We start from the raw sequence: 23,583 nt of genomic DNA on the forward strand, positions 1-23,583 counted from the left end.
GGATGCCAGAGATCGCGAGATCGGGTTACAACAGAGACAGAGGACGCGACTATAAAAGGAGGGAGAGATCAACACTTGAAGACACATCGAAAACCCTAGAGAGAGCACACTACACACATCGACCTCTTTTTACTTTGTTTCGAGTTTGATCTTATTCGATCTCTTTTGTAGTATTCGATCTCATTTCCATTCTTTGTAATCGATCTTTTACTCAATAAAGTCCATTATTGTCAACCGATTTCCGATTACATCGTTGTGTTCTAAGGATATTGTTGCCTACATCCTTTTTCACTCCCCAGTTTACCTTACAAACACTATCAAATTCCTAGTGTAGATTTTAGGATCTACATTTTAGGACCGACTGTGGGGAAGATAAACGAAAAAATCTTTTATAAGAACCCGATCTAGGATTTCTAAGCACAATTATGGATCCAGATCAATCCGGAAACTCTCAACGGAGAAAGAACGATGTCGATCCCATCGGGATCGAGCAAAGGAACGATCTACCGATCGGATCCACCAACACAAGCGGAGTCGACGATCCGATCCAAACCCCGAAAGCTCCTCTCACCGGGACTATGGCTCCCGATCGATTTGGAGCCCGAGTTTGGAACCGCCCGGAGGACATACCATACCGTTATCTCCTACGCCGATATCACAGACGAGAGAGGAAGTCGCCGAACTCCGGGGTATGATCCAGACACTCTTGGACAAAACCCGAGAACAAGAACTCGCTCATCGAACAATCACGAATCGGCTGGAGCAGACCGAGAGGGAGCTCACTGAACACCGGGTTAGTATCCGAGACGAAATCAGATCTCATACAAATCTGCCACCCCGAGTCCTAGCCTCCCAGAACAGCGGAGCTTCTAGGACTCCCAATTTTTCGAGTACTCGATCCGGACGCTATGTCGGAGATAACTCGCATCATAACCCCCAAACGAGCTCGGCATATCGGAACTCCAACACTGTGAAAAAGGTGATGTTGCTTCACCATCACGTAAGCTCCTAAAAATAGAACCATGACACCGTCCATATGCAAGTAGTATGTGCTGGGAGGTGGGCGAGAACTGCACCAGAAATCCCTAACTAATACTTAAAAAGAGTATTTAAAACAATCTACAAGGACGCTACTTTTGAAGTATATTCAACAACTTACTATTATCAACATAAATTTCTCTAGTACCTATTATCTCTCACAAGTTACTTGATATCACATATGATGAATCGAGATGATTTCACAGCACGACCAAACATATGAAGCAAAAAATTGTATATAATCCAAAACAATTAGAACGATAAATACAAATCCAAAATGGCTTCTCTCTGGAGCTCATAATCCATGAATACTATCTCTGATTATTACGGAAAGGCGACTAACCTGGATAGAGGTTAAGTAATGCAAAGCTTTAATTTCCTGTGACACAAGTACTAAACCAAAACTGTTAAACATAGAAAACAACATACTTAAATGAATCTATTATCTGTGTGTTTTAAGAAGGTAGAAATTAACACAATGAGACATCTGTAAGTGGCTGTTATCTTTTCTTTTCGAGAGAATACATACGAAGCTCGTAAATGACTTGGTGTGCTGTGACAGGGTGTCGAGTTGGGGAAGTTGCAAGCCCTGGATCTTGTTGTGCTAGTGTCTGCGTTCCAGGATCTATCTCTTGATGAGGAAGAACACATGCAACACAGACTGCTAAATATCTCCCACACGGCGAAAAATGAGCTCCCAACTCGCTGCTAAAATCAAACACAAATGCATTAAAAACAAAAAGAATATATGATTTAACATTCCAAGCATTCAAGTGAAAAGAAGAAAGGTTTGCCTGCAAAGAACGACATGCGGTATTCTAACAAGACACCTGTCAGATTTCAGTTGCGCATATGGGTCTTTGATGTCATGCGACCACACTCGGAGTTTGACTGTACAATGTGACTATATAGCATCAGCTACTAATGCAGAAGCAATACTAACTGAGGTAGCAAATTCAGATTGGACCCTGTTCACCACAGGTTGAGTGTTATGAGAAGACACACCTCTAGATCCAGATGACTGTGATTGTTGAGTTTGATGTAAGTAAACAGAGCTCGGGATTTCTAATAATGCTACTGCAGCCTCCAGACCGGCTGTGGATAAACGAGATGCTGAGGAACCTGTGTTAGGAGCTGAGACGACCTAGTCACTACTGCCACTCGGAGGAACCACTGAATTAGCAACACCATGACCTCGAGCCATCAACCATCCTTGTATAAAAGGTAACTCCCAGGAACCTCAGTCCCTTAAGTGGGGAAATAATTGCCTAATCTGTCCAAACTCAAGGAGATCTCACTCATTGAAAGGTTGGCTAGGGATATCAGTTCTTCCAACAGGCTGAGCTTCATTTAAATTGATCCCTTCAACTGCAGGAGCAGTTCTTGAAATATTATTGGAACCATAAGGACCGCTCCCTGTAGCCAAAGGAGGAGAAAACAATATTCTGTTCCCGTTTTCTAGAGACCTCATCATACTCTGAACCCTTGATCGTGAACTACTTAGACCAGCAGTAGAAGATTGAACCATTCTTGTCTCAGCTACAGAAGATGTAGTACGCAAGGACGTGTGTGGAAGTGGCACAGGGGAGAGTTCTGCTGCCAAACTGGTTCGACTGCTTTCAGGACTGTTGAAAAAGATAGCAGGGTGCGGGTACCTCAAGTAATCCTTAGATGTTAAGCTCTAGACATGGAGGAATCTAATAATCAATGTCACTCACCTGTCACTCGGTGTTAGAATATGTAAACAGACAGAGAGGGAAATGAACAATTTAAATGAAGCCTTCTTATTAGGTAGCTCACATCTCCGGTCAAAAGAAATGGAGCCCCATGAGAGTGAAAGTGTACAGCTCTCAGAGAGCGCCTTGTCTTCAATACAACGACTGATTTTGATTCCTCTCCTATCTTATCGTAGTGCCACATGTGCAGCTGCAAAATATCATCAAGGAAACTTTCTGAGCGTTTTGAAAGGAGGTGGAACCTGCAACAACTCCCTGATTTGTTCCAGGACCGTACAATCGTTTCTTCGTCAATATAGGATTTTTGTCTTTTCTAATGGATTTAACTCTATAGAGTATATTTAACTCGGTGGTTAAACAACATTTATATTTTAGTTATATACCCTTATTAGTTTTGTTAATCCTAAATTTCCATGGTATGTCAATTATACTTGCCTTAAATCTGCAAACCCCAAATATATTTGGGTCTGGTTCAGACCGGCCCTATATTTTAAAGCATTATTTTATTTGATATGTTGTGTATAAGATGAGATATATCTTGTATTATGTATTACTAGTGTTTTAAATCGGTCTAGGCTTTTAAAAAATTGGTCTAGACTTACAAAATATCAGCCTAGACGTCCGCCTAAACAATAACTCTCTTTAATACGTCTAACCACCACCTAGCAGTTTTTAGAATATTGTGTATTACTATATACATTATTATTTATCAATTATATATCTTATATACAGTAAAACTCTGTAAATTAATAATGTTGTGATTTCAAGAATTTATTAATTTATAAAGTTGTTAATTTAAAAGAAATTTTCTTTTTTTTTATATATATTTTTAGTGTATAAAACTGAAAATAATTTTCATCTAGGATATTATATATTGGTTAAAGTTTACAGAGTTATATTTGACTATTTTAACTAGATTATGCATGATAATTACATATTGTAGAATACATTCAAATTTAAATGTAGTTGGATAAAATTATAAATAAAATTAGATATGAAATTTATTTTAAATAAAGATAAACAATGAAAAGTTTTGTGTATCTTTATATAAAATTTATATATCTTATAATTATTAATTTATGATTCTACCGAGACCATATATTTACCTAAGAGTTTTTTAAAATATTATTAACTTATTATTTTATCAAATTATGTCATATTTTACATTAGACCAATTTGAGACTAAAAAAATGTATTAGTTTATCAAATATTAATTTATAGAGTTTCTATTTTATATCAAATATAATTATTTTAGAAATAAATTTGCTTATTTTTATGCGTTACATAATTTTAGATAATTTTATATACTATATGTTCGTAATTTAATTATGGTCTTTAGTCTATCTCAAAAAAAGTATATATGCATAACGAACTGGATATCACTGTGTTGATCAAAACTTTAAGATCTTCCTAATTTTTAAACAAATAATACCAATGAAGTAAACTTTACATGTATGTTGGTCGTTGTGTTATTTTCATCTATTACAAGCATAACAAATATTGTATCCTTAGTACATGTATAAATACTTAAATAATAGAAGTAAGAGTTAGAACATAAGTAAGTCTAAAGGTATAACTTCACAAAAACTTATGTATTATATAATATTATATTAAATATTCTGCATCTTAAAATAAGGTTTTATATATGACTTAATGTTTTAGTATGCATTAGTTCATTTCATTTTCATCAGAATATGAATCTGTAGCTAGAAAACAAACAACATTATTTTTATATATATCTTGAAGTTTCTCTAAATTATCTATAGATATATTCTGTTTAATTAGAAACCTAAATTTATTAAGTAATATATTATATTTAATATTTAAGTAAATAAACATATCAATATCTTGAAAATGTTTAAGGGATCTCTTATATTATATTTTATAATGTCTTAAATTAATCTTATATTTTTGATTAATTGTATACACAACTAAATCAATTATACCTGATAATTAATATTAGATAAATTCGCAAAATAAACTTATATTATCTATTTAAGTAATATAATAGAATCTTTTGAAACTTAAAATATTAGATATATATCACAATTCATATATGGTAGTTAGTTTCAAAAAAGTAATTCATATATGGTTGTTTTTTCTTAACTTTTTTTAATTTTTATAATTATGAGATGCATGTGTTAGAATAATATAACATAACAAGTTTAATGTTATCTTCCATTATTATCCAATCAAAAATTCTATATAGATTCTTTTTCAACAAATTCGATTTATTGAAATGTTTCCATATTCTTGCATCTGATGGATGAGGATCTCTCCATCTGTCTAGACATGTTCACCATGCCATCTCATCGATCAAACAGTCTTCTCAGATTGATATAATCTTTTCAATCTGTCTGTAATAGGTAGATACCACGTATTTTGGTACAGTACCATATTCCACCAACGTCTTTGCGGTTTAAATCGTGGTTTTTGGCAGAAGCGACACTATAGTAACTTCTCATCATCTTTCCACTATACCCTACAATTTTCGATGCGAACATCTATCATCTTTGAAGGTAACTCAATACTATAAACCAATTTTTTAATTTCATGATAAGAATCAGCATACAAGTTGTCTTCTGGCAAATATTTTTTAAACAACTTAGCCAATGCATCCATGTAGTTCTTAGGTAAATTATGATCAGTTTTAATATTCATCATCTTAACTGTTAGAGAAAATTTAGAGAGACCTTTTCTACAACATGTATAGATTGATTTGGTTGGAGTATTTAACATTTCATAAAACCATTTTGCATTTTAGTTCGAATCATCAACATTTCCAACTTCATCAACTAAGGTTGAAGTACTTTCTTGCATATGTAACCAATTCATGAACCCTATCATGATGATATATGATATGCTCATCCTGATGGTAATTATTTTCGTTATGAAAATGAATCGGTTCTTACTGTTACTAGCTTTATTTCCACCATAACTCTCTCCATGTTGAAATCAAATATAGTATTGTGTTTAAAACCTCTATTTACTATATAGTCCCAAATAGTTTCACTCTGAGAAAATTTTGTATTCTTGCATTTATGACAAGAACATAATATCTTACTAGTTTTGTGTGATCGGTGTACTAACAGCCTAGTACATGAATATCTCTACATCGTTGAGAAATTCTTTTGTCACTTCCCCGTCAAAATCTTTGTGCATATATACATCCAATTTCTCAACACGAAAATATTGCCATCGCCGGAAAAAAAAATTATATCTTTCACGTTTTCGGTTTCTTCTTTTTTGTTTGTGTGATTCATTCTCAATAGATATGGCATATATATAAGCAATTTTTGTGATTGATATGTAAAAAATTAGCAATTAATTTACAATGAATGGTTTTACAAGTGTTTTACATCTCTATAACAACTAAATCACTATGATTTTTATTAGGAAAGACCATTACAAACACGTTTGCACCTAAAATATCGGTTTACTCGTAAATTCCTTCTTAAAGAAATGTATTTTTTTCTCATGGAAGGCAGCTAATAGACCAAATTAGTGTTAGTTTGGCCCACATTATCAAAGCCTACAAAAATAATAACACATGGAAGCCCATTAGAAGGAGCAACGAAACAAAAGATTTTTATGTTAGGGAGACACGTGTCATGCTGTGGTTAAACGAATTCGTGACATGTAATCCTATATGGCAGCACCAGGAGGGAGAGAACACTTCTTTATAATAATAGTTTATTTTTAACATTCAGGTGTCATAAGAGATACCCAGACTAACGTAGTTTCAGAGACAAACTTTTTTTTCTTTTTGGCCTTCCACAGGTAAGTTAACTAGCGTTATCGAACACATCATTCGAAAAAGAGATAAAATTCTCTAACAATAACACTGAGATGTAGAGAAACGAAAACACTTCAGCTATTGAAAATATCAAAGAAATTTCTCATGCAACAAAGGAAAAACAAACTACATAACATGTGGCTTTACCAACAGTGCTTTAGAAAATTACTCAAAACTAAAGCCAATTCAATCACACAGCTCATAGCTAATGTCATTACTCGACATTGCTTATATAGAAATAATATAACATTGTATTCCTAATTGTAAACACATAAATATTAGAGAAATTACATATAATGACTCAAATTATATATGAAATGACTAGAATAACTTATAAACTTTTGTAATTACTACACTAACTCACATGAATAATGAAAATACTAAAAAAACCATCTTTCCTTTTCATATTCACAATTTTTTAAATAAAATAACTAATTAGATAATTTTTTTATTTTTTCCTCAAAAAAATTCCCTTTCTCTAGTTATCCTCTCCGACGAAAGAAACGTCGAAGACAAAGGAGGGTTCTCCTTCATTTCCGTCTCCGGCGAGTTCTCCTTCGTCACAGGCTTCTTCCGTTTCTCCAACTCGCCGTTGTCTGTCATACAAAAAGAACCCTAAATCCGATTTCATATTTGTCAAATCCACCTCTCAATCTAAGAAAATTGAACCTGTAAGTCCTAAATCAATGCAAATCTAATTTTTTGTTTCATGTTCTTATCATTCATTGTTGAAATGAGTGTTAGATATCAAAAACCCGAAATCTCAATTTTCTCATCTATTTTCTTGCAGTATTGTGTTTCTCTACCTCGGGTTTATAGAGTTTGGTCATGAGTCCTTTTTTGTCCAACGAGTTTGGTTATGAGTCATATTGTGTTTTTTCTCACTGTTTGATGTAGAGAACTTACTTTTTCAGCTATCGTTTCAGATACTCAAGCTGAGTGGTTTATTGCTTTGAAGGTAATTGATGAGTTTTGTTATTAGGCGTTACTTAACTATTGAAATTGATTTGCTCTTGTTTGTGAATTACAGGGATGTTTCAGACAGAACATATCTGGTGTTACTATTGATGCTTCTTTAGGAAAGGAAGCTTTGATTTACTCACTCAATGTGGTTGGTGTGTATGTTTGTTTCTGCTACGTGAATTACAGGGATGTTTTAGAAAAACCAATGCCTCAAGGGGAGATTGCGTCTCATTCATTTGTATTGTCTGTATTATAATTCATAGCAGTGGCAGCTTTGTTTCAAGTAATTACATTGAAAACATTATGGTACAGGCAGACCCAATGAACATCTACTGTGTAGCTCTTGTTGTAGCATCACACGGAGCATTAGAGAAATGGGGCAGAAGAAGCAAGAGTTGAATACAGCGACTTCTCTGAGCTATGTGAAAATGGTGATGCAGTAAAGGAGGTTCAACAATCTCTTACTAAGGCGGCAAAGCTAGAAAAGTTTGAAATTCCAGCAAAGATAAGTTATTGCCGGAGCCGTAGACACCAGAGTCAGGACTAGTCACATCTGCTCTCAAGATAAAGAGGGAGCAAATAAAGGCCAAGTTCAAAGAGAACTCCGTAAGCTGTATGCCTAAAAAAGTCTTGTATATTACTTGTGAATTGTGAAAAACTTCATATACTTTGGTTTTGATTTTACTTTCACTAACAAAGTTTGATCATGATGGGGTTCTCCCATTTTAATACAATAGTTTTCATTCCTACTTTATATCACAGAGCAATTTAAGAGAGTAAAATCATTGTGGGTACTGAATCTAAAGATATGCAAGGAGATGATGAAGTAGTCACTATATATACCATGAATTTGACCCGATTTTAGTCATGGTATATAGGAGTTTTAGGATATATTTATTATATTTTGGAGTCTAGATAGCATATTTACAGGTTCATGAGTGATTGGAGAGAAGATGATTTTTGGAGCATTTTGGAGCATTTTAGAGATTTCACCCGAGATGACCATATCGACCAACACTTGAGGTCGACATGGAGAGAAACATCGATCGATGCACGTCTTGTGACATCGATAGATGGAGAGCGCGCAGAAGTCCAGTTTGGTCACAACCGACTTGAAGTCCAAGACTCCATCTAATTACTGAAACACTCCTAAAGAGTTTTAACCTAATATTTACAATATTTATATCTTGCCTAAGTGTTAGAGGCAGAGAGAGAGAGAGCTTTTTAGGTTTTTCATACTTTTGATAGCAAACAGTTTACGGCTTTAGAGAGAGAGAGAGAGAGAGAGAGAGAGAGAGAGAGAGAGAGAGAGCTTTCTTGTACTTTACTACTTTCTATTCATCTATCTATTCTATGCAATTTTATTTAATGATTATGATGTTTTACTTCGCTATGTCTCAGTAAACACTTTGTTAGGTTTAGGGTTCAAATAGGTTTTAAGGGATTAGCCCCAAATAGGAATACTTGAGTTGTGATATTCATCTTTGAAGATTGTTCTTAATGCTTGTCTTGGATTAGCTAACCTATACTTGAATAGTGGATATATCCTCTGATCTATCTTCTCTGAGTTAGGACTTGCTAGAAACAAGCGAAAGCTGATTTAGCAACCCTAGTGAACTGTTATAAACCCGCGCATAAAGCTTACTAGAGGCGCGTCGATCGATTTTCCTATAGAGACATCGATCGATTCTACGCAAAGCTATGTCGATCAATACATCCTCATAGACATTGATCGATGCTTTCCTGATTATTATATGCGCGCGTTGAATCATTGGATCTAGTAATAGATAACCCAGAAAACGAGAGTGGTATCGGTTATTGTTACTGTTGGGTTCTTTAATATCATCCAAGCATCTCATATAAGCATTCATATCGTTATAATCATGATAACCTGAATAAAAACCCTAAGTCTAACACCTTCATCATAACTGTTAAACCCCAAATCAATCAATTGTCTTGTTCACTTTTCTAAGTTTCATTGCAATTTATAGTTTTCAATTCTTCAACCTAGCTTAGTTATAATAAGATTTAGTGTGTGCTTCAGCTGCCTGTGGATTTAATCCATAAATACTACAACTTGACTTCTTTTGATACAAGTAAAATTATTCTAGGATAATTTGAACACGCATCAGTCACCATCAGTCGAATTGTGATAGTGAGCATTGACATTTGCTATTCGGGCCAGATGGTCCAGAATATATGGGAGTAATCATCAATCAAATAATTCTACAAATAATTATATCCAGTCATGCGACTGCGACAAGAGTTAGTGCAGCAGTTACTTTAGATATCAGGACACTCAAAGATCATTGTCCAAGTTCAGACACCTCAAAAGGCCAGGCTAGAGTTTTACTGCAGAATGAACGGAAGGGATTAAAAAATTAGTCTATATATGTAGACCTGAGACTTCAACTCTCTAAAACTCGGCAACAAAGGAAGCCATTTGAAATGATGATGGTTACAAAGGAAGCCAACTTGATAAGAAAGAAAGGAGGGATGGAAAAGACAACAATTACAAAAAATTAGACCTAATTCTGATCGGAATAACACTAACGTTAAACAAGATTCGAAATTAAGATAAACCGGGTTTAATTCAACCTTCAATTATGTTTGGTTTACACAAATCCAAATTTCTGTCAAAAAGTCTGCCACCACATAAAATAAAAAGCCTACTAACCATTTTAAGTTGGATATATAAATCTGCCATAAGAAAATAAGTCGAACATACAAAAATAAGCTGACCACAAAAATCGATCATCTAAAACAAATCTGCAACCTCATTCGTCAGACATAGTCCTAAAAATATGTTTTATATTCAAATCGTACAATTAACTCTTTTGTGGCAACAAATCTTGACACCACTTTAACGATAGATTTATTTTTCTAAACAGATTTTATAAACTGACTTATTACTCGATAGATTTTTTTTTTTTGAAAATAAATCGGCTGACGATCAAATGCTAAGGGTACTTTGGTAATCTTTTTTGTTATAACTATGGACAATGCCAATTTCGACCATAAATTCTAATAATTTTCAAAAAATATGAGTCATTCTAGTAATAACACAATTAATTTGAGTCATTTTAGTAAACTTCCCTAAATATTATGATCCTTATCTCTTATAATCAAAATCTAACTAGGAATAGGTGTGCTTGCTCCTTAAGCTATCTTCAAGCTTATCTCAACATTCTTTCCTTTAAGCTTGATCTCATTTTTACTCACATTTTTAACGTCAATAAGAATTATCATCTCCTTGAATTTGATCTTTGCAAACGCCTTGGTTAGTATGTCAGCTTCCTGCTCATTGTCGGGCACATGTTCCACTACTTCAACTTGATCATTCTCACACATTCTCTAATGAAGTGGAACCTTCTATGATGTGTTTATTCCGACCGTGAAATACATGATTTCTAGTAAGCCCAATTTCAGACTTATTATCAACCCGTATAGTTACCTTCTTGCACTCATTGCCCATGAACTTGGCCTCGCAGGATGACAATGCAACGATCTCTTATTTCTGGGAGCACCATGTTATTGGACTACCAATTAAATAGAACACATGGCCATTACTCAAAACTAAAGCCTTTCAATCACACAACTCATAGCTAATGTCATTACTCGCCATTGCTTATATAGAGATAATATAACTTCCTATTCCTAATGGTAAACACATAAATATTATGATCCTTAACTCTTAGGATCACAATCTAACTAGGAATAGATTTACTTGCTCTTTAAGGTATCTTCAAGCTTATCTCAACACACGCTCACCTCGGAAATGAAAAAGAAGCCAGAACCACATGATCAACACACAGATTCAGGACGTAGACCATAACATCCATCCTCATAAATATTAGAAACTTTGATTAGAACTCTAAGGACCTTTATAAAAAGGAGTTAAACTAGAAGATTAAACTCAGATCACAGGAAAACAAAAAGAATCAAACTTGAAAGAGAAACTTAGACAAGTTTGTATACAGAACCACATGATCAACACACAAATCTTTTGTAAACAGAATAATGACCCAATTACATGCATCATTATGTAAACTAATTATTCTTTTTTAAATCCGCAGTTGTTTTGGCAAAGCCTTATGAACTTTCATATTACAATTTCCTCGTGGATATCATAGATTTCTGATTTTCTTTTGTTCCCAATAAATTTTCTCATTGCAAAAAGTTTTTAAAAAAATATATATATTTTTCCTGCTACTTCAATAACCTCTTCATATGTTTTTATCATCATTTTGGACTTCTCTAGAAATTCTGGAAATTTTTTATTTTTCCTTTTTATATGGAATGTTATTCTTTCCTCAGACAGATAACTCAAAATCCGACCATCCTCTCAAAATTGTATCCATTAACCTTTGCCAAACCAAATTTGACTTTTATTTTAATAATTGTAATAAAAAATTGAATCTCAATTATAAATGACTATTTTATATTTTAAAATTTTGAATAAAATTAATTAAATAAAAATTACTGTAAAAATATTTTTAAAAGTTATTATGTCTACACATTACGCAGAAAAACATGTAATATCTCTTTAGAAGATTAGTTGGACTTCGGATCAAATACCTTTCAGTTAATAATAATAAATTATTTGTCTACTAAAAATAGTACCAAACATAGCATCCAGGCCTGGTCATGTGCATGGGCCATTACGGTTTTAAACTTTTTATAGTCTAGATAAATGCTCCAATTTTTTCAAAATTATCTGTTTGAAGATATGAGTTACGTTTTTTCTTTAATTTCAAGACCCAAATTATTTTTGAGAGGGCCAGTTAAAACTGAAGAAAAAAAGTTCTGAAAATGGGTTTCACTGAATTATTTTACTGAACTGAAGATTTGTTTTATAGTTTGTTTTTGGACCAAAATTCATTTATGGCCTCAGAAGAGGTGTTCTTAAAGGAGGAGAGTTTTTGCTAGGCCTAAGATTTATTATCTGGGATTTGGATTCAATTTGTGATATATTCTGGATCCGTTCCGAAAATAAAATATCCGGAGCATAAGCATCCGAATCAGGATAGTAAATTTCAAAAATATATAAAAAGTTTATTTTATTAATAATTATATTTGATATATTAATATTTATTCATAAAATTATTTTTATAATACTATATTTTACTTTTAAAAATATTATATTCATATTTATATTTATAAATCTTATATAAATATTTAATTTATGTATTATTTTAGAATTTTAATATATTTTAAAATATTATTTTTACGAATCCGGATCCGAATGTCCGCAGATAATATGATATATGAATGGATATCCAGAATCTAGATATCCAGAAGTTCTGAATCCGGATCCAAATACTAAATCTACCGAACTGACAAATCCGAATCTGAATTTGGATATCCCAAATTTCTTGGATATTCGGAACCATTCCAGCTCTAGTTTTTGCGTTGTTGCCTTCTACGTTGTTGTATCAATACTATTAAAAGGAAAGAAGTTTTAATAAATCTACTTTAAAAAAGTTTTTTGGACCCTTTCTTTTAGCTAATAATATTTTGGTCTTACCATAATATTTAACTAACAACATGTGCCTAAAATTTCTCTAACAAACATTTAGTAATACATTTATTTATTTGGCCACATTATTTTGTACATGGAACAAATTTATACGACATATATACTTTTCTTTATTAGACCATATCATTTTATATACAAAAATGATATAGCACACATACTTAATTATATTCTTCTCTAAACGTATCTCATTAATCTTATAGTCAATACATGACTCAGTTCTCCAATATAAATAAACTATACCAATCTCTGATCCACCAATTATGTAACAATACACTCCATCTTTTCTATACTTATGTCTTAAATTATGAAAAAAACTCCTTCGTATATTTGCCAAGAATATATCTTATTTCTATAAGTATATAATTCTTTTAATCAAAATTTACATATCCTTATACTTCTAACCTATTATCAAAACCAAGATATAGTATATATTGTTACAAAAAAATTAAACAAAAATAGTATACTATATATATGCTATTTAAATTCAATAACTTATCAACTTTAACAGATTTCAAAACTCATTTAAAAATTAACATATACCATACGTCATACTAAACCATGTCATCTTACATTATATATTTCCAAATATTTACAAAATCAAATCTAATAAAGCAAACCATCTGTTAAAAATTATATATTTTACTTAAATTATTTTATATACAAAGTATTTATAGTAAATTTGGTATTTGATATTTTTTTAAAAACCTTACAAATTTATACTATTGAATTAGTCAAAAATATTTCAAGTAAATTTGAAGTCTCATCATCTTAACAAATGTAATTCTTATAAGATGCACACAACATATAACGAGAGAGAGTAGATCTTGGCATTGAGTCTTCGGATCGGGTACAGATCAATTCATTTTAGGTCCTAAATATTTGGACATAACTATGTATTTAATTTTTTTCTGGTTTAAGTCCGGGTTGGTTCTTTACGGGTCTTGATCGGTTTGGATCCATAATTCAAATACCTGCAAAATACATGTAATTTTTGGGTACATAACAGGTCCGGGTTAATTTAGGTTTTTAGGACTCGAAAAATACTTGAAATACCTGAAAATCCAAAAAATACTGAGACACGGAAAATATCCAAAAACCCAAGTAAATACGCTAAAATTATTAAAATACCAGAAAGATCCAAAAAATTTCCTGAAATACGACCCGAAGAATCAGAAATTACCAAAAGAATTTCCAAATACCCAATATAGTTTAAAAAACATTAAAATTTTACTCGGGTTAACATAAAACAAAAATCGAAATAATGAACCCAAAACTTAAAAAAGTTATTTGTAATACCAAAAACATATCTAAAATACTCGAATATATTTAATATATACAAAATTACTTGGGTACTCGGTCAAGTCTTGGTTAGGATATTGATTCAAAAAGGGACCTACGGATCCAAATAAATATTGAATATGTACTTTGCCCTGGATTTGAACCCAAACTGCACCAACATTTCCATATCAATTTCAGATTTGTTTCATGGATCTAGTAAAATATTTATGCCTAAGTGAGAGAGAAAATTACATATCATTGAGCCGGTCACCAGTGGCTTCCTCACTATCCATATCCAGTTCATCCTTCAGAACTGCTCACGAATTGGATTCGAACCAATCAAGCGCGATATCCATGTCTACTCACTTTCTTACCGTCCCTTGCTATTTTCAAGTTCAAGGTTTGACTGGTATGGAAAGAACCTCTCCCTTCTCCCATAGTTTTTTTAGGCCAAGAGGTTGATACCGAAATCTCGAAAAAATTGGATATCCGGAACTTACCATTTGTGAAAAAGGGGGGGGGGGTTGTGTAATACCACCCCTGCTAAAAAAAAGTCAAAGAAACGGCAGCGATTTAAATCAAGATTCCTACATAAGAATTTACATAAAAAATATAAATAAACTAATTCATAAATTATATAATTTTAAATAAATTCTCTTCTTCGATATAATATGAATTTGTAACATAATAATGTACGATAATTTTATAATACTAATTCACAATCTTTGTTTACAATCCAAAGAAAAATCCGCACTTTTGAAGCGCGGGGCAAAATCTAGTTTTGCATTAAAGAAAGACGATAGAAGTTTCAGGGAACAACTGAAAACGATACGATAGAACTTTCAGGGACAATTTAAAACGAAAAGAAACACATCCTACCCTTTAGTATTTGGTCTTATATAATATAGCTTCAAGTCCTCAACTACTCAAAAAGACAAAAAAAAAGTTATCAACTAAGGTGTTATATAATTAAATTCGGTGGCCTCTACTTGTTGTATAATACTAGCATATAAATGTGTTGGCTGTTAAGCGGGTCTTTTATAATCTCATTATCCCACTAGGAAAATTCCATGAAATTTACTAGAAAGTTGTTGGATATTCTTTAGGAAAATGCGTCACAGCAGGAGGGGAAACAAAAATCAAAACCGACAGTCAAGTTCTATAAAAAAGAATCTTTTATCAAAAAAAAAAGTTCTATAAAAAACCAAACAAAAACTTGAACGTTGGTTTTGGTTTTTAAAAAGAGTTGATTTGCCAACTAACCAATTTTTTTTGTGCAACAACCAACTAACCAACTTTTCATTAGAATTAAGGAATATAAAATTAATTTTAACATAATTAAATCAATGACAATTTCACAAATATTATCTGGTATAATTATCTTTTTTCCTAAATCAATAACATTTTCAGCCCATAAAACAAGTCACCAAACCGAGGATTAGAACATCCAAATTAGTAGATATATTTTTTAAAAAAATTATTAATATCAATATACAAATAATGTTTTAGTAGAAAAGGCTTCGAAATTGATTATTTTAACACGCTCGTGGATCAAATTTTAGTTTTCACTGAATCCAATTTGAAAAATTCCAAAATTATAAAAAAAAAACTTTAGATCTTTGTTTGATTTACAAAGGCTAATAAATGCAAGCGATAATACATGGAAGACATCATTTTTAAATGGGAGAATTGGAAAAATGGGACACTTTGAACTTTTGTTTGTCACAATAAGACTTTTCATACTTTTGGCAATTTTGGACATATTTTACCCTTGTTTTATGAGAAAAATAGTAAATAGAATTTTAAAAATATAAAAAAATATGAAAACTATAGAAAACATAAGTATGACAATATATAAGTTTAATTTTTTTTTAAAAAAAATTTGAATCATATTTTATTTTATCTTCTGGCTACAGTTAGAATACTCATTTTGGCAGTCTACTTAGTTTATAGTTCGAATTCTAAATTTAAAACACTGATATATCTAGGCTATATATCGTAGTATAACATTTCTTCTATACCGTGGCAAAGATAGAATCAACTACGCTATAATCAAGAAAGATGGCTTTGGTGTACCTTCAGCTAGAAAACGAGATATAACCACAACTCAATCACAGAGCTCGGTTACATTATGTGTCATAATCTGTTATACCTTTTACCTTATATGACGCCTGAAGGTAGAATACAGTTCTCACCTATTATACGGTGTTCTGGGTAGATAGTATACGTATTCTAGGCAAATCGTGAAAATATGGAAACTTCCATTTTCGGTTACAGAAGTTTCCTAAATCTAAACTAAATCTACCCTAAATCTTTCAAAAAATATTTTCTCCTAAAATCACGTTCTTCTTCTCCTCCCACGATCTTTCTTTCTCATAGTTTGCTTTCTCTCTTCTTCATCCACAAAATCATCTCTTCTCTCCATCAATACATCATACATCATGGTTCTAATCTATGTTAAATCCGGGGAATGGGTGTCTGATTTCAGTGAAGAGTGGAGTTTCGTGGTAGAGAAAGCAAGGGGTGGTCGAATGGTAACATTAGAAACTACTACTCCATTGGTGGTGGTCAAGAGGATCGTGTGTGAGGATTATGGGTTGGACCATATTGCTGTTAATGCCGAGTTCAGTTACTCGATAGTGAATCAAAGAGGGAATCCTCCAATTTTTATCACCAATGATCGCCAATCATCTAATTTTGTGGCTTATGCGAAGAGGGATTCATCTACTACCTTGTGCGTCACGTTCTCTGGTTCTGGCGTAAATAAAAACGAACGGATCAATATTGATTTGAATAAGGAGCCGTGTGATTCAAGTAATGTTGAGGATGAAGAAGTTGTGGAGATAAATGGAGCCGCGTTTGTGAAGCCGTCAAAGGAGTCTTGTGGTAGAAAGAAGGATCATGTCGCCGCTGATGGTTGCCGTGATGCTGGTTTAAGGAGTCAAAAAATTGGAGATTCTCAAAATAATGGAGATACTGAAAAGTCTGGTCGAGAGTGGAGAGGAGATTTTGTGAAGAAGAATCAACTTTTCAAGAGTAAAGAGGTTCTGAAGGCAACAATGGAAATTTTGGCGATGAAGAATAATTTCGATTACACTGTTATCAAATCCACGAGAAAATGGTGGTATTGCCGATGTAAGGATGCATTATGCAATTGTAGTGTGCGTGCAGAAGGTCTGGACGGGTCTGCATATTTCATGATCAACCGGTGTGAGGAACGACATTCATGTGCACCTTCAAAGAAAAGCAATTTCGGAAAAACAGCATCTGCAAGAACAATTGGGAAACTAATACAACATCGATACGGTGATGCCAACGATGGCCCAAAACCAAATGACATCATTGACTTTATGAGATTGGACCATAGTTGTGAGATTACTTATGGGCACGCTTGGGAAGCTCGGGAGTTTGCTATTGCAGCTGCTAGAGGTATACCAGATCGCAGTTATGCTAAAATACCATCGTATTTGCATATGCTTAAAGAAGCTAATCCTGGTACGCATACTCACTATGAAATTAATGACAAGGGGAGATTCATGTATCTATTTATGGCATTTGGGCAATCAGTTAGAGGATACTACAATGCAATGCGAAGGGTGATTGTTGTTGATGGAACTTTTCTGAAAAAATAAATACAGAGGAGTTCTACTTGTTGCTACTGCTGTAGATGGTAACTCTAACTTGTATCCGATTGCATTTGGAGTTGTTGATTCAGAGAATGATGATTCATGGGGTTGGTTCTTCAGGCAGTTGAAAGTGGTTATTGCTGACTGTCAAGACTTGGCTTTTGTCTCAGATAGAAATTCATCTATTGCTAAAGCGATTGGGACTGTCTACCCGCGATCAGCACATGGAATATGCATTCATCACTTGTTGACCAATGTGGTTGCATTTTTCAAGACAAAAGGGTTCACTGCCTTGGTTGAAAAGGCTTCACGGGCATATAGGTTCACTGAATTTGAGGAACATATGACCCAAATTTTTGATATGAGTCCTGAGCTTGGAAGATATCTACAGGAGGCTGATGTGCGCAAATGGGCTCGTTCTCTGTTCCCTGGATCCAGGTACGACATTAGGACCACAAACCCTGCAGAGTCAATAAATTCAGTCTTGAGAGTACCTAGAGAATATCCGGTTATTCCTTTGCTAGATAGTATAAGAGAACTGTTGACTCGATGGTTCTATGAGCGTCGCCTGGTAAGCTCTAAGCATCTTGATCCTTTAACCGCTGAGGTAGAGAAAAAGATAGATAGGAGAATTGTGAAGGCAAAGGGGTTTAAGGTTTACAAGACTGACAACGTCAAATCGGTGGTGAAAGGAGACATATATGATTGTCATGTTGATTTGGAAAGAAGAACATGCACATGTGGGAAGTACGATATAGGAAAAATTCCTTGCCGACACGCCATTCCAGCAATTTATTCACGAGGTATGGAAGTATAAACACATTAACTTGGGACCTATTTATCTGTATATAGACTCCAATAATTCACATTCTTGTTCACACAGGTTTGGAAGTACACAGATTTACCGACGCCTTCTACAGCACTACAGCGTGGAGAACCGCATATGAGGAAAGCATTAACCCAATAGCAGTTCCACAATCTGAATGGAAGGTCCCAGCTGAGGTTAAACTTGCCAAGATTTTACCACCAGAGACAAGAAAGAGTGCTGGTCGACTAGTAAAGAGAAGGCATGAATCAGTAGAAGACAAGATAAAATCTTCTCAAGGATCAAGAATGAATAAAAAGCACAAGTGCAGCCGCTGTGGTAACAAAGGACACAAGAGAGGGACATGCGATTTACCCATTGGAATGGAAGTATAAACACATTGACTTGTTATGTTTCTGTGTTTTTTTCTTATTAATATTCTGTGGAACAACATATTTTGCAATTTGGTGTTTGCTAAACTCTTGAGACAAATCGATCTATGTTACTGACAATTTGGTTCTAGTAGATGATAATCAACAAACAACACAAGAACAAAAACATAGTCTTAAACTTCAAGATCATACAAAGATAAGGTACATGAACACCACCACCAAACAACACAAGAACAAAGCTTTTATGATCCTTAATTCCCTAATGCATTCTGTGGTCTTCTCTTCACATTGTGCAATTGCATCTTCCATCTCTTCAATTTTACTGTCATGGCATTTCATCATGCTCTCATCAGCTCCCATTGATTTCTGAAACTCGGAGTTGTCAACGAGCAGCACGTCAAAGAGGTCCTGGAAGTCTTCAATTTCCTCAACAACTGAGTTATCAGTCCATTTGAACAAGTGGGTTTTGTCCTTCATCATTAACAGCCAATAACCAGTTAGATTCAAACGAAGACATAATAGAGTCGATTTCCATGAGTGCTAATTACATAATCGACTAACCTGCTTGGATCCCAACGGACAAGAATGGAATAATCTTCCCGGATTTTCAACTGTTGTTGAAGTGAAACACGACACTGCCTTACCGCAATTGCATCTTGTGGGAATTCCACGTTGTTTGGCGACTCGAGCTCTTGAAACGGATGAAGAATTGACAGAAGACATTTGTGAGTCAATCTCCCAAATTTCGCCGTCAAATTTCTTTCTGTCGAGGAAGAATGAGGAAGAAAAGGGACTAGGTCAAAAAAAATAAACAAAACTACGTCGTTTTATTTCCTATAACTTGTATTGTACCAAAGGCAGATCAGGAAAAAACACCAAAATTATCTACATAAAACGTTTGTCTTTGAAACCTATAAGTTAGTGTTAAAAGTAGGAGCAAAGAAATTGGACATATGTACATAAATAGTGAATAAATAGTTGTAATGTGTGTGTTAGGGTAATATTGTTTTGACTTTGGTTAGAGTTAAGGGTTTGTTTAGGGTATGTTTGGGGGTTATCGTTTGTTTACGGTTTGTTTAGGGTCTTACTAGTACTCGTGTACGAAGCTTCTTTAGGGCTTCTTAGGGTTTGTTTAGGGGTTTATATAGGGTATGTTTAGGGCTTGTTTAGGGTTTAGGTTGGGCTTGTTTAAAAAATCCTATAAAAACCAAAGATAATTCATAGAAAACTAACCAAGAGTAACATCATTCAATAACAACATAAGTTAGAGTTTTTCCACATAATTTCTAGAAAAAGCAAATCACTAATTAGACACAAATCAATCTTCTAGGTCATATGCTTCAGACCTCTCCCATGGTGAAGGCACATATCGTGTCATAGCCTCAGCGTAGATGGGTTCGTGTGCACCCTCCCATAAGTCCACACCAAGCTTCTGTCTGCAACCCATGATGATTTCATCATCCACCAAACTGATGTCGAGACCAAGCAGAAGGCATTCCAAGTGCTTGAGCGCGTATACACCACAATCACAACAACTCTTGTTCAACCTCTTCTTCATAGGCACATCCACGATAGTATATGCAGAGAGGAGTAGCGGCTTCTGTCTTTCAGGTGGTGCAACCGCCTTCACTATCCTAGGAATCAGAGCAGCAAACTTTTCAACGTGTTGTCTATTCTTTCCCCCACCGCAATCATAGACTTCCACTTTTTTTTCAATGATGTTGACACAGACAGCAACCCAGTGATTACCTGCATTGGACATTACAAAATTTTTAAATGAAGAAATGTAAACAAAAACGTGTATAAGAGTGAATGATTACCATTTACAAACAGAGGAAAGTAGAGCCGATCAACATCGACACCCCAAACTTGATCAGTCCGCCCATGAGATGGAAGCTCTCCTCTGCCGTACCCAAGAAGAAAATCAGTCAATTTATAGGCTTTTCTGTTCGGCGAAAACTTGATGAATGCAGCATGGACTTGGAGGCAGAACATAGCACTCATGAAAGCAACACGTTTTGGGGCCCAAAGGTTCAATGTTGTCTTCACTCGCCACATAAACATAAATGCATCCATTTCCTGAATAAATATTCACAATGAAAATAAGAACATGTAGCAAACAAGCAAACAAGATGTTTTAGAAATTTAAATTCACCAAATTAGGAGATCTCCTTACCTCGTTTCCAAGCCATTTCCCAGGACTTACTACCCTTGTAGCGAGAAACAAATTTAAGATTGTAGGCCCAAGCGGTAAAGAAATTGGATTCAAAGCCCAATCCGTGAATCCTTTCCATGATTCCTCGGAAAAGTTATACAGTGACGACTGTGGAGAACCATCTAGGGGCAATGGTGAATCGCTTAGCTAGAGTGTTTTACCTCTGTACCATTTCTTCCACTGTGACGGCGGTGGAGCTGTAGCTTTATCTTTTTCTTTCTTTATTGGTTTAACTTTTGAACCTCGGACTGAACTCATTGGAGTCCACCAGTCATCTTCATTTGGGGTCTGAGATGGGTCAAAGTCTGTCACATACGACGCCTGAGAAAGCCCATTAACACCTTGCGTACTCATCCCGTGAATGATATCATCTTCTTGACTAAAATGCACATCGAATGCACTCTCTGATGGTTCCTGTTATGTCACAAGAAATAATCAATAAACAGCATAATATTGAGCACTAATTCCATTACATGAACATTTTACAAATAGTTCAAAGTATTTCATACACCAACACACAAGCATTACATTAATATCTTACATAGTTGTGAAAACAAGACACTAACAAACCAACCAAGTAGATACCGCAGATGAAAACAAGACACTAACAAACACAAGCATTACATCTACTTCCTGGCCGATACCGTAGATGAAACTAGCACAAGAGACTGTGAAGTCGATGGCTTCCTCGGTGATGGCTTGCTCGTTGATGGCTTCCTCGGTGATAGGTCTCCAAGCTCAACTTCAACCGTTGCTTCCTTACGTGAATCTCTAAGCTCTGCCTTCATCTGCTCAAATTTCTCATCCATCTGTTTCTGTAGCCTCTGCTCCATTCCAGACAAATTCGCCTCAAACAACTGGGTCATAAAAGCTTTCATGTCTTCACTAAAAGGTGCTTGCTTTGGTCCACTAGAGAGAACCTTATGCTTCCTTTTCTCCATACCACGATCCGGAAGCCTCTTATTTCCCTTTCTAGACGACACATCAGTCGTTGATCCTCTTGGAGTCTGAAAGTCTTCATCACTCTCATTCCCATTTCCTTCACCATTCACAGCTTCGTCATTAAGATCTAAAGAAATCTCCGGAGTGTTTTCGTACTCCCAGATGTGCTCACTGAAGTCATACTTCTTACTTATCATCTCCTTCAGAACGATGATTCCATCATCCCTCACATCACCAGCTCTGCAAAATTGGTCATCCTCGATAACATCCATATTCCCTGTCCATGAGATGTATGGAAAAGTGACATCCTACAGAAGAAAGGTAAAGAAAGTTAATCCTAAAAGCTCATTTGAAAGTGGATTAAGGCAAGGTAAATAGTTTTTCTTTACCTCGTTTGTGAAGATGCTCTCCAAGTGAATGATCTCGTCATATGACACCTTCGCAGCTCCCATCCAGTTAACGCATCTAGGACCATCCTTAAAACCCTTGACCAGCTTTTTACCACAGAGCTTTCCAATCTTTGGTACAACTTCCATTGCCCAAATTTGCAAGGCGTAGGAGAAGCCATCGAACACGTAACTAGTAGTCTTCTCAGATAGGAAGTCACGCGTTTTTACTACTGAGTCGCAGAGGAAATCATAAGCAGCAACTCCCCAAGGATACCTACGAAGCTTCTCAAGATCCATGACCACCTTGATGTATTTGAGGGGGATATTAGCCTTCTCATCTCTCGCTAAAACCACATACATAATGATGCAAAGGTAGACCAATCTGATGCGATCTGCATTACGCCACTTCTTCACCGCATTCTTGTGCTTAATCCACAGATTGTAGATTGTAATCCCTTCTTTCTTCTTCAATACCCTGCTCCAGAACCCATCATCATCATCCCAGTCACTGAACTCCTGAAGCGAGATACTAGTATCGCACTGAAGCCCGGTTACTGCGTGGAACTCTTGCAGTGAAAACCGAAGTGCTCTCCTCGCAAAGACAAACCAGAGCTCGTGCTGTTTGTAAGTCACCAGCTCCCTACACAAGAAAATGTGTATCACTCTTGCGGAGAACCCAAGACCATTCTCATGTAGCTTAAAAATCTGACTAAAAACTGGATCTTTCTTCACTTCTCTCAACTCATTTGGCAGCCACTCCTCCAACTTTCTGATAATGAAGTCGATCCTGCAGTTGTTGTTGATCTGAGTCACTTGGGTCTCCTCGCCCTCCTTAAAAATCCTCTTCGGTAACTCTTGAGACAT

At 34.7% G+C, this 23,583-nt stretch overlaps 3 protein-coding genes, 1 long non-coding RNA gene and 1 pseudogene across 4 annotated transcripts; 2 read left to right on the forward strand and 3 right to left on the reverse strand.

The window, feature by feature from the left end:
• Window positions 1-869: 869 nt before the first annotated feature.
• LOC108824775 (uncharacterized) lies at window positions 870-5,722 on the reverse strand (annotated as a pseudogene).
• Window positions 5,723-7,053: 1,331 nt separating this feature from the next.
• On the forward strand, window positions 7,054-7,875 carry LOC130510815 (uncharacterized). The gene is made up of 3 exons (XR_008944580.1): window positions 7,054-7,241; window positions 7,497-7,528; window positions 7,601-7,875. It is a non-coding gene; the product is annotated as an uncharacterized LOC130510815 (long non-coding RNA).
• An 8,916-nt stretch (window positions 7,876-16,791) lies between these two features.
• On the forward strand, window positions 16,792-19,176 carry LOC130511160 (uncharacterized). The gene is made up of 3 exons (XM_057008031.1): window positions 16,792-17,888; window positions 17,989-18,779; window positions 18,860-19,176. The coding sequence occupies exons 1-3, from the start codon at window positions 16,792-16,794 to the stop codon at window positions 19,174-19,176; spliced, it is 2,205 nt and encodes a 734-aa protein (XP_056864011.1).
• A 183-nt stretch (window positions 19,177-19,359) lies between these two features.
• On the reverse strand, window positions 19,360-19,896 carry LOC130511161 (uncharacterized protein At1g43920, Chloroplastic-like). Its single transcript, XM_057008032.1, has 2 exons — window positions 19,735-19,896; window positions 19,360-19,644 (listed from the first exon to the last, which is right to left on the reverse strand). Exons 1-2 carry the CDS (start codon window positions 19,894-19,896, stop codon window positions 19,360-19,362), a joined length of 447 nt encoding a protein of 148 aa, XP_056864012.1.
• Window positions 19,897-20,491: 595 nt separating this feature from the next.
• Window positions 20,492-23,583, reverse strand: LOC108836041 (uncharacterized). Its single transcript, XM_057008033.1, has 6 exons — window positions 22,720-23,583; window positions 22,033-22,638; window positions 21,550-21,802; window positions 21,350-21,459; window positions 20,994-21,252; window positions 20,492-20,922 (listed from the first exon to the last, which is right to left on the reverse strand). The coding sequence occupies exons 1-6, from the start codon at window positions 23,581-23,583 to the stop codon at window positions 20,492-20,494; spliced, it is 2,523 nt and encodes an 840-aa protein (XP_056864013.1).

The sequence above is a fragment of the Raphanus sativus genome, chromosome 4 (assembly GCF_000801105.2).
Source record: "Raphanus sativus cultivar WK10039 chromosome 4, ASM80110v3, whole genome shotgun sequence".
Taxonomy (NCBI): domain Eukaryota; kingdom Viridiplantae; phylum Streptophyta; class Magnoliopsida; order Brassicales; family Brassicaceae; genus Raphanus; species Raphanus sativus.

Excerpts from the sequence above, each read along its gene's own strand:
- LOC130511160 (XM_057008031.1), top strand. The coding sequence starts at position 16,792 with ATGGTTCTAATCTATGTTAAATCCGGGGAATGGGTGTCTGATTTCAGT. Across the intron at positions 17,889-17,988 it reads AATGACAAGGGGAGATTCAT|AGGAGTTCTACTTGTTGCTA; the intron begins GTATCTATTTAT and ends AAATAAATACAG. Across the intron at positions 18,780-18,859 it reads TCCAGCAATTTATTCACGAG|GTTTGGAAGTACACAGATTT; the intron begins GTATGGAAGTAT and ends TTGTTCACACAG.
- LOC108836041 (XM_057008033.1), bottom strand. The coding sequence starts at position 23,583 with ATGTCTCAAGAGTTACCGAAGAGGATTTTTAAGGAGGGCGAGGAGACC. Across the intron at positions 21,460-21,549 it reads GTGGAAGAAATGGTACAGAG|GATTCACGGATTGGGCTTTG; the intron begins GTAAAACACTCT and ends AATCATGGAAAG. Across the intron at positions 20,923-20,993 it reads CTTTCCTCTGTTTGTAAATG|GTAATCACTGGGTTGCTGTC; the intron begins GTAATCATTCAC and ends TGTCCAATGCAG.
- LOC130511161 (XM_057008032.1), bottom strand. The coding sequence starts at position 19,896 with ATGTCTTCTGTCAATTCTTCATCCGTTTCAAGAGCTCGAGTCGCCAAA. Across the intron at positions 19,645-19,734 it reads GTCCGTTGGGATCCAAGCAG|GACAAAACCCACTTGTTCAA; the intron begins GTTAGTCGATTA and ends TTAATGATGAAG.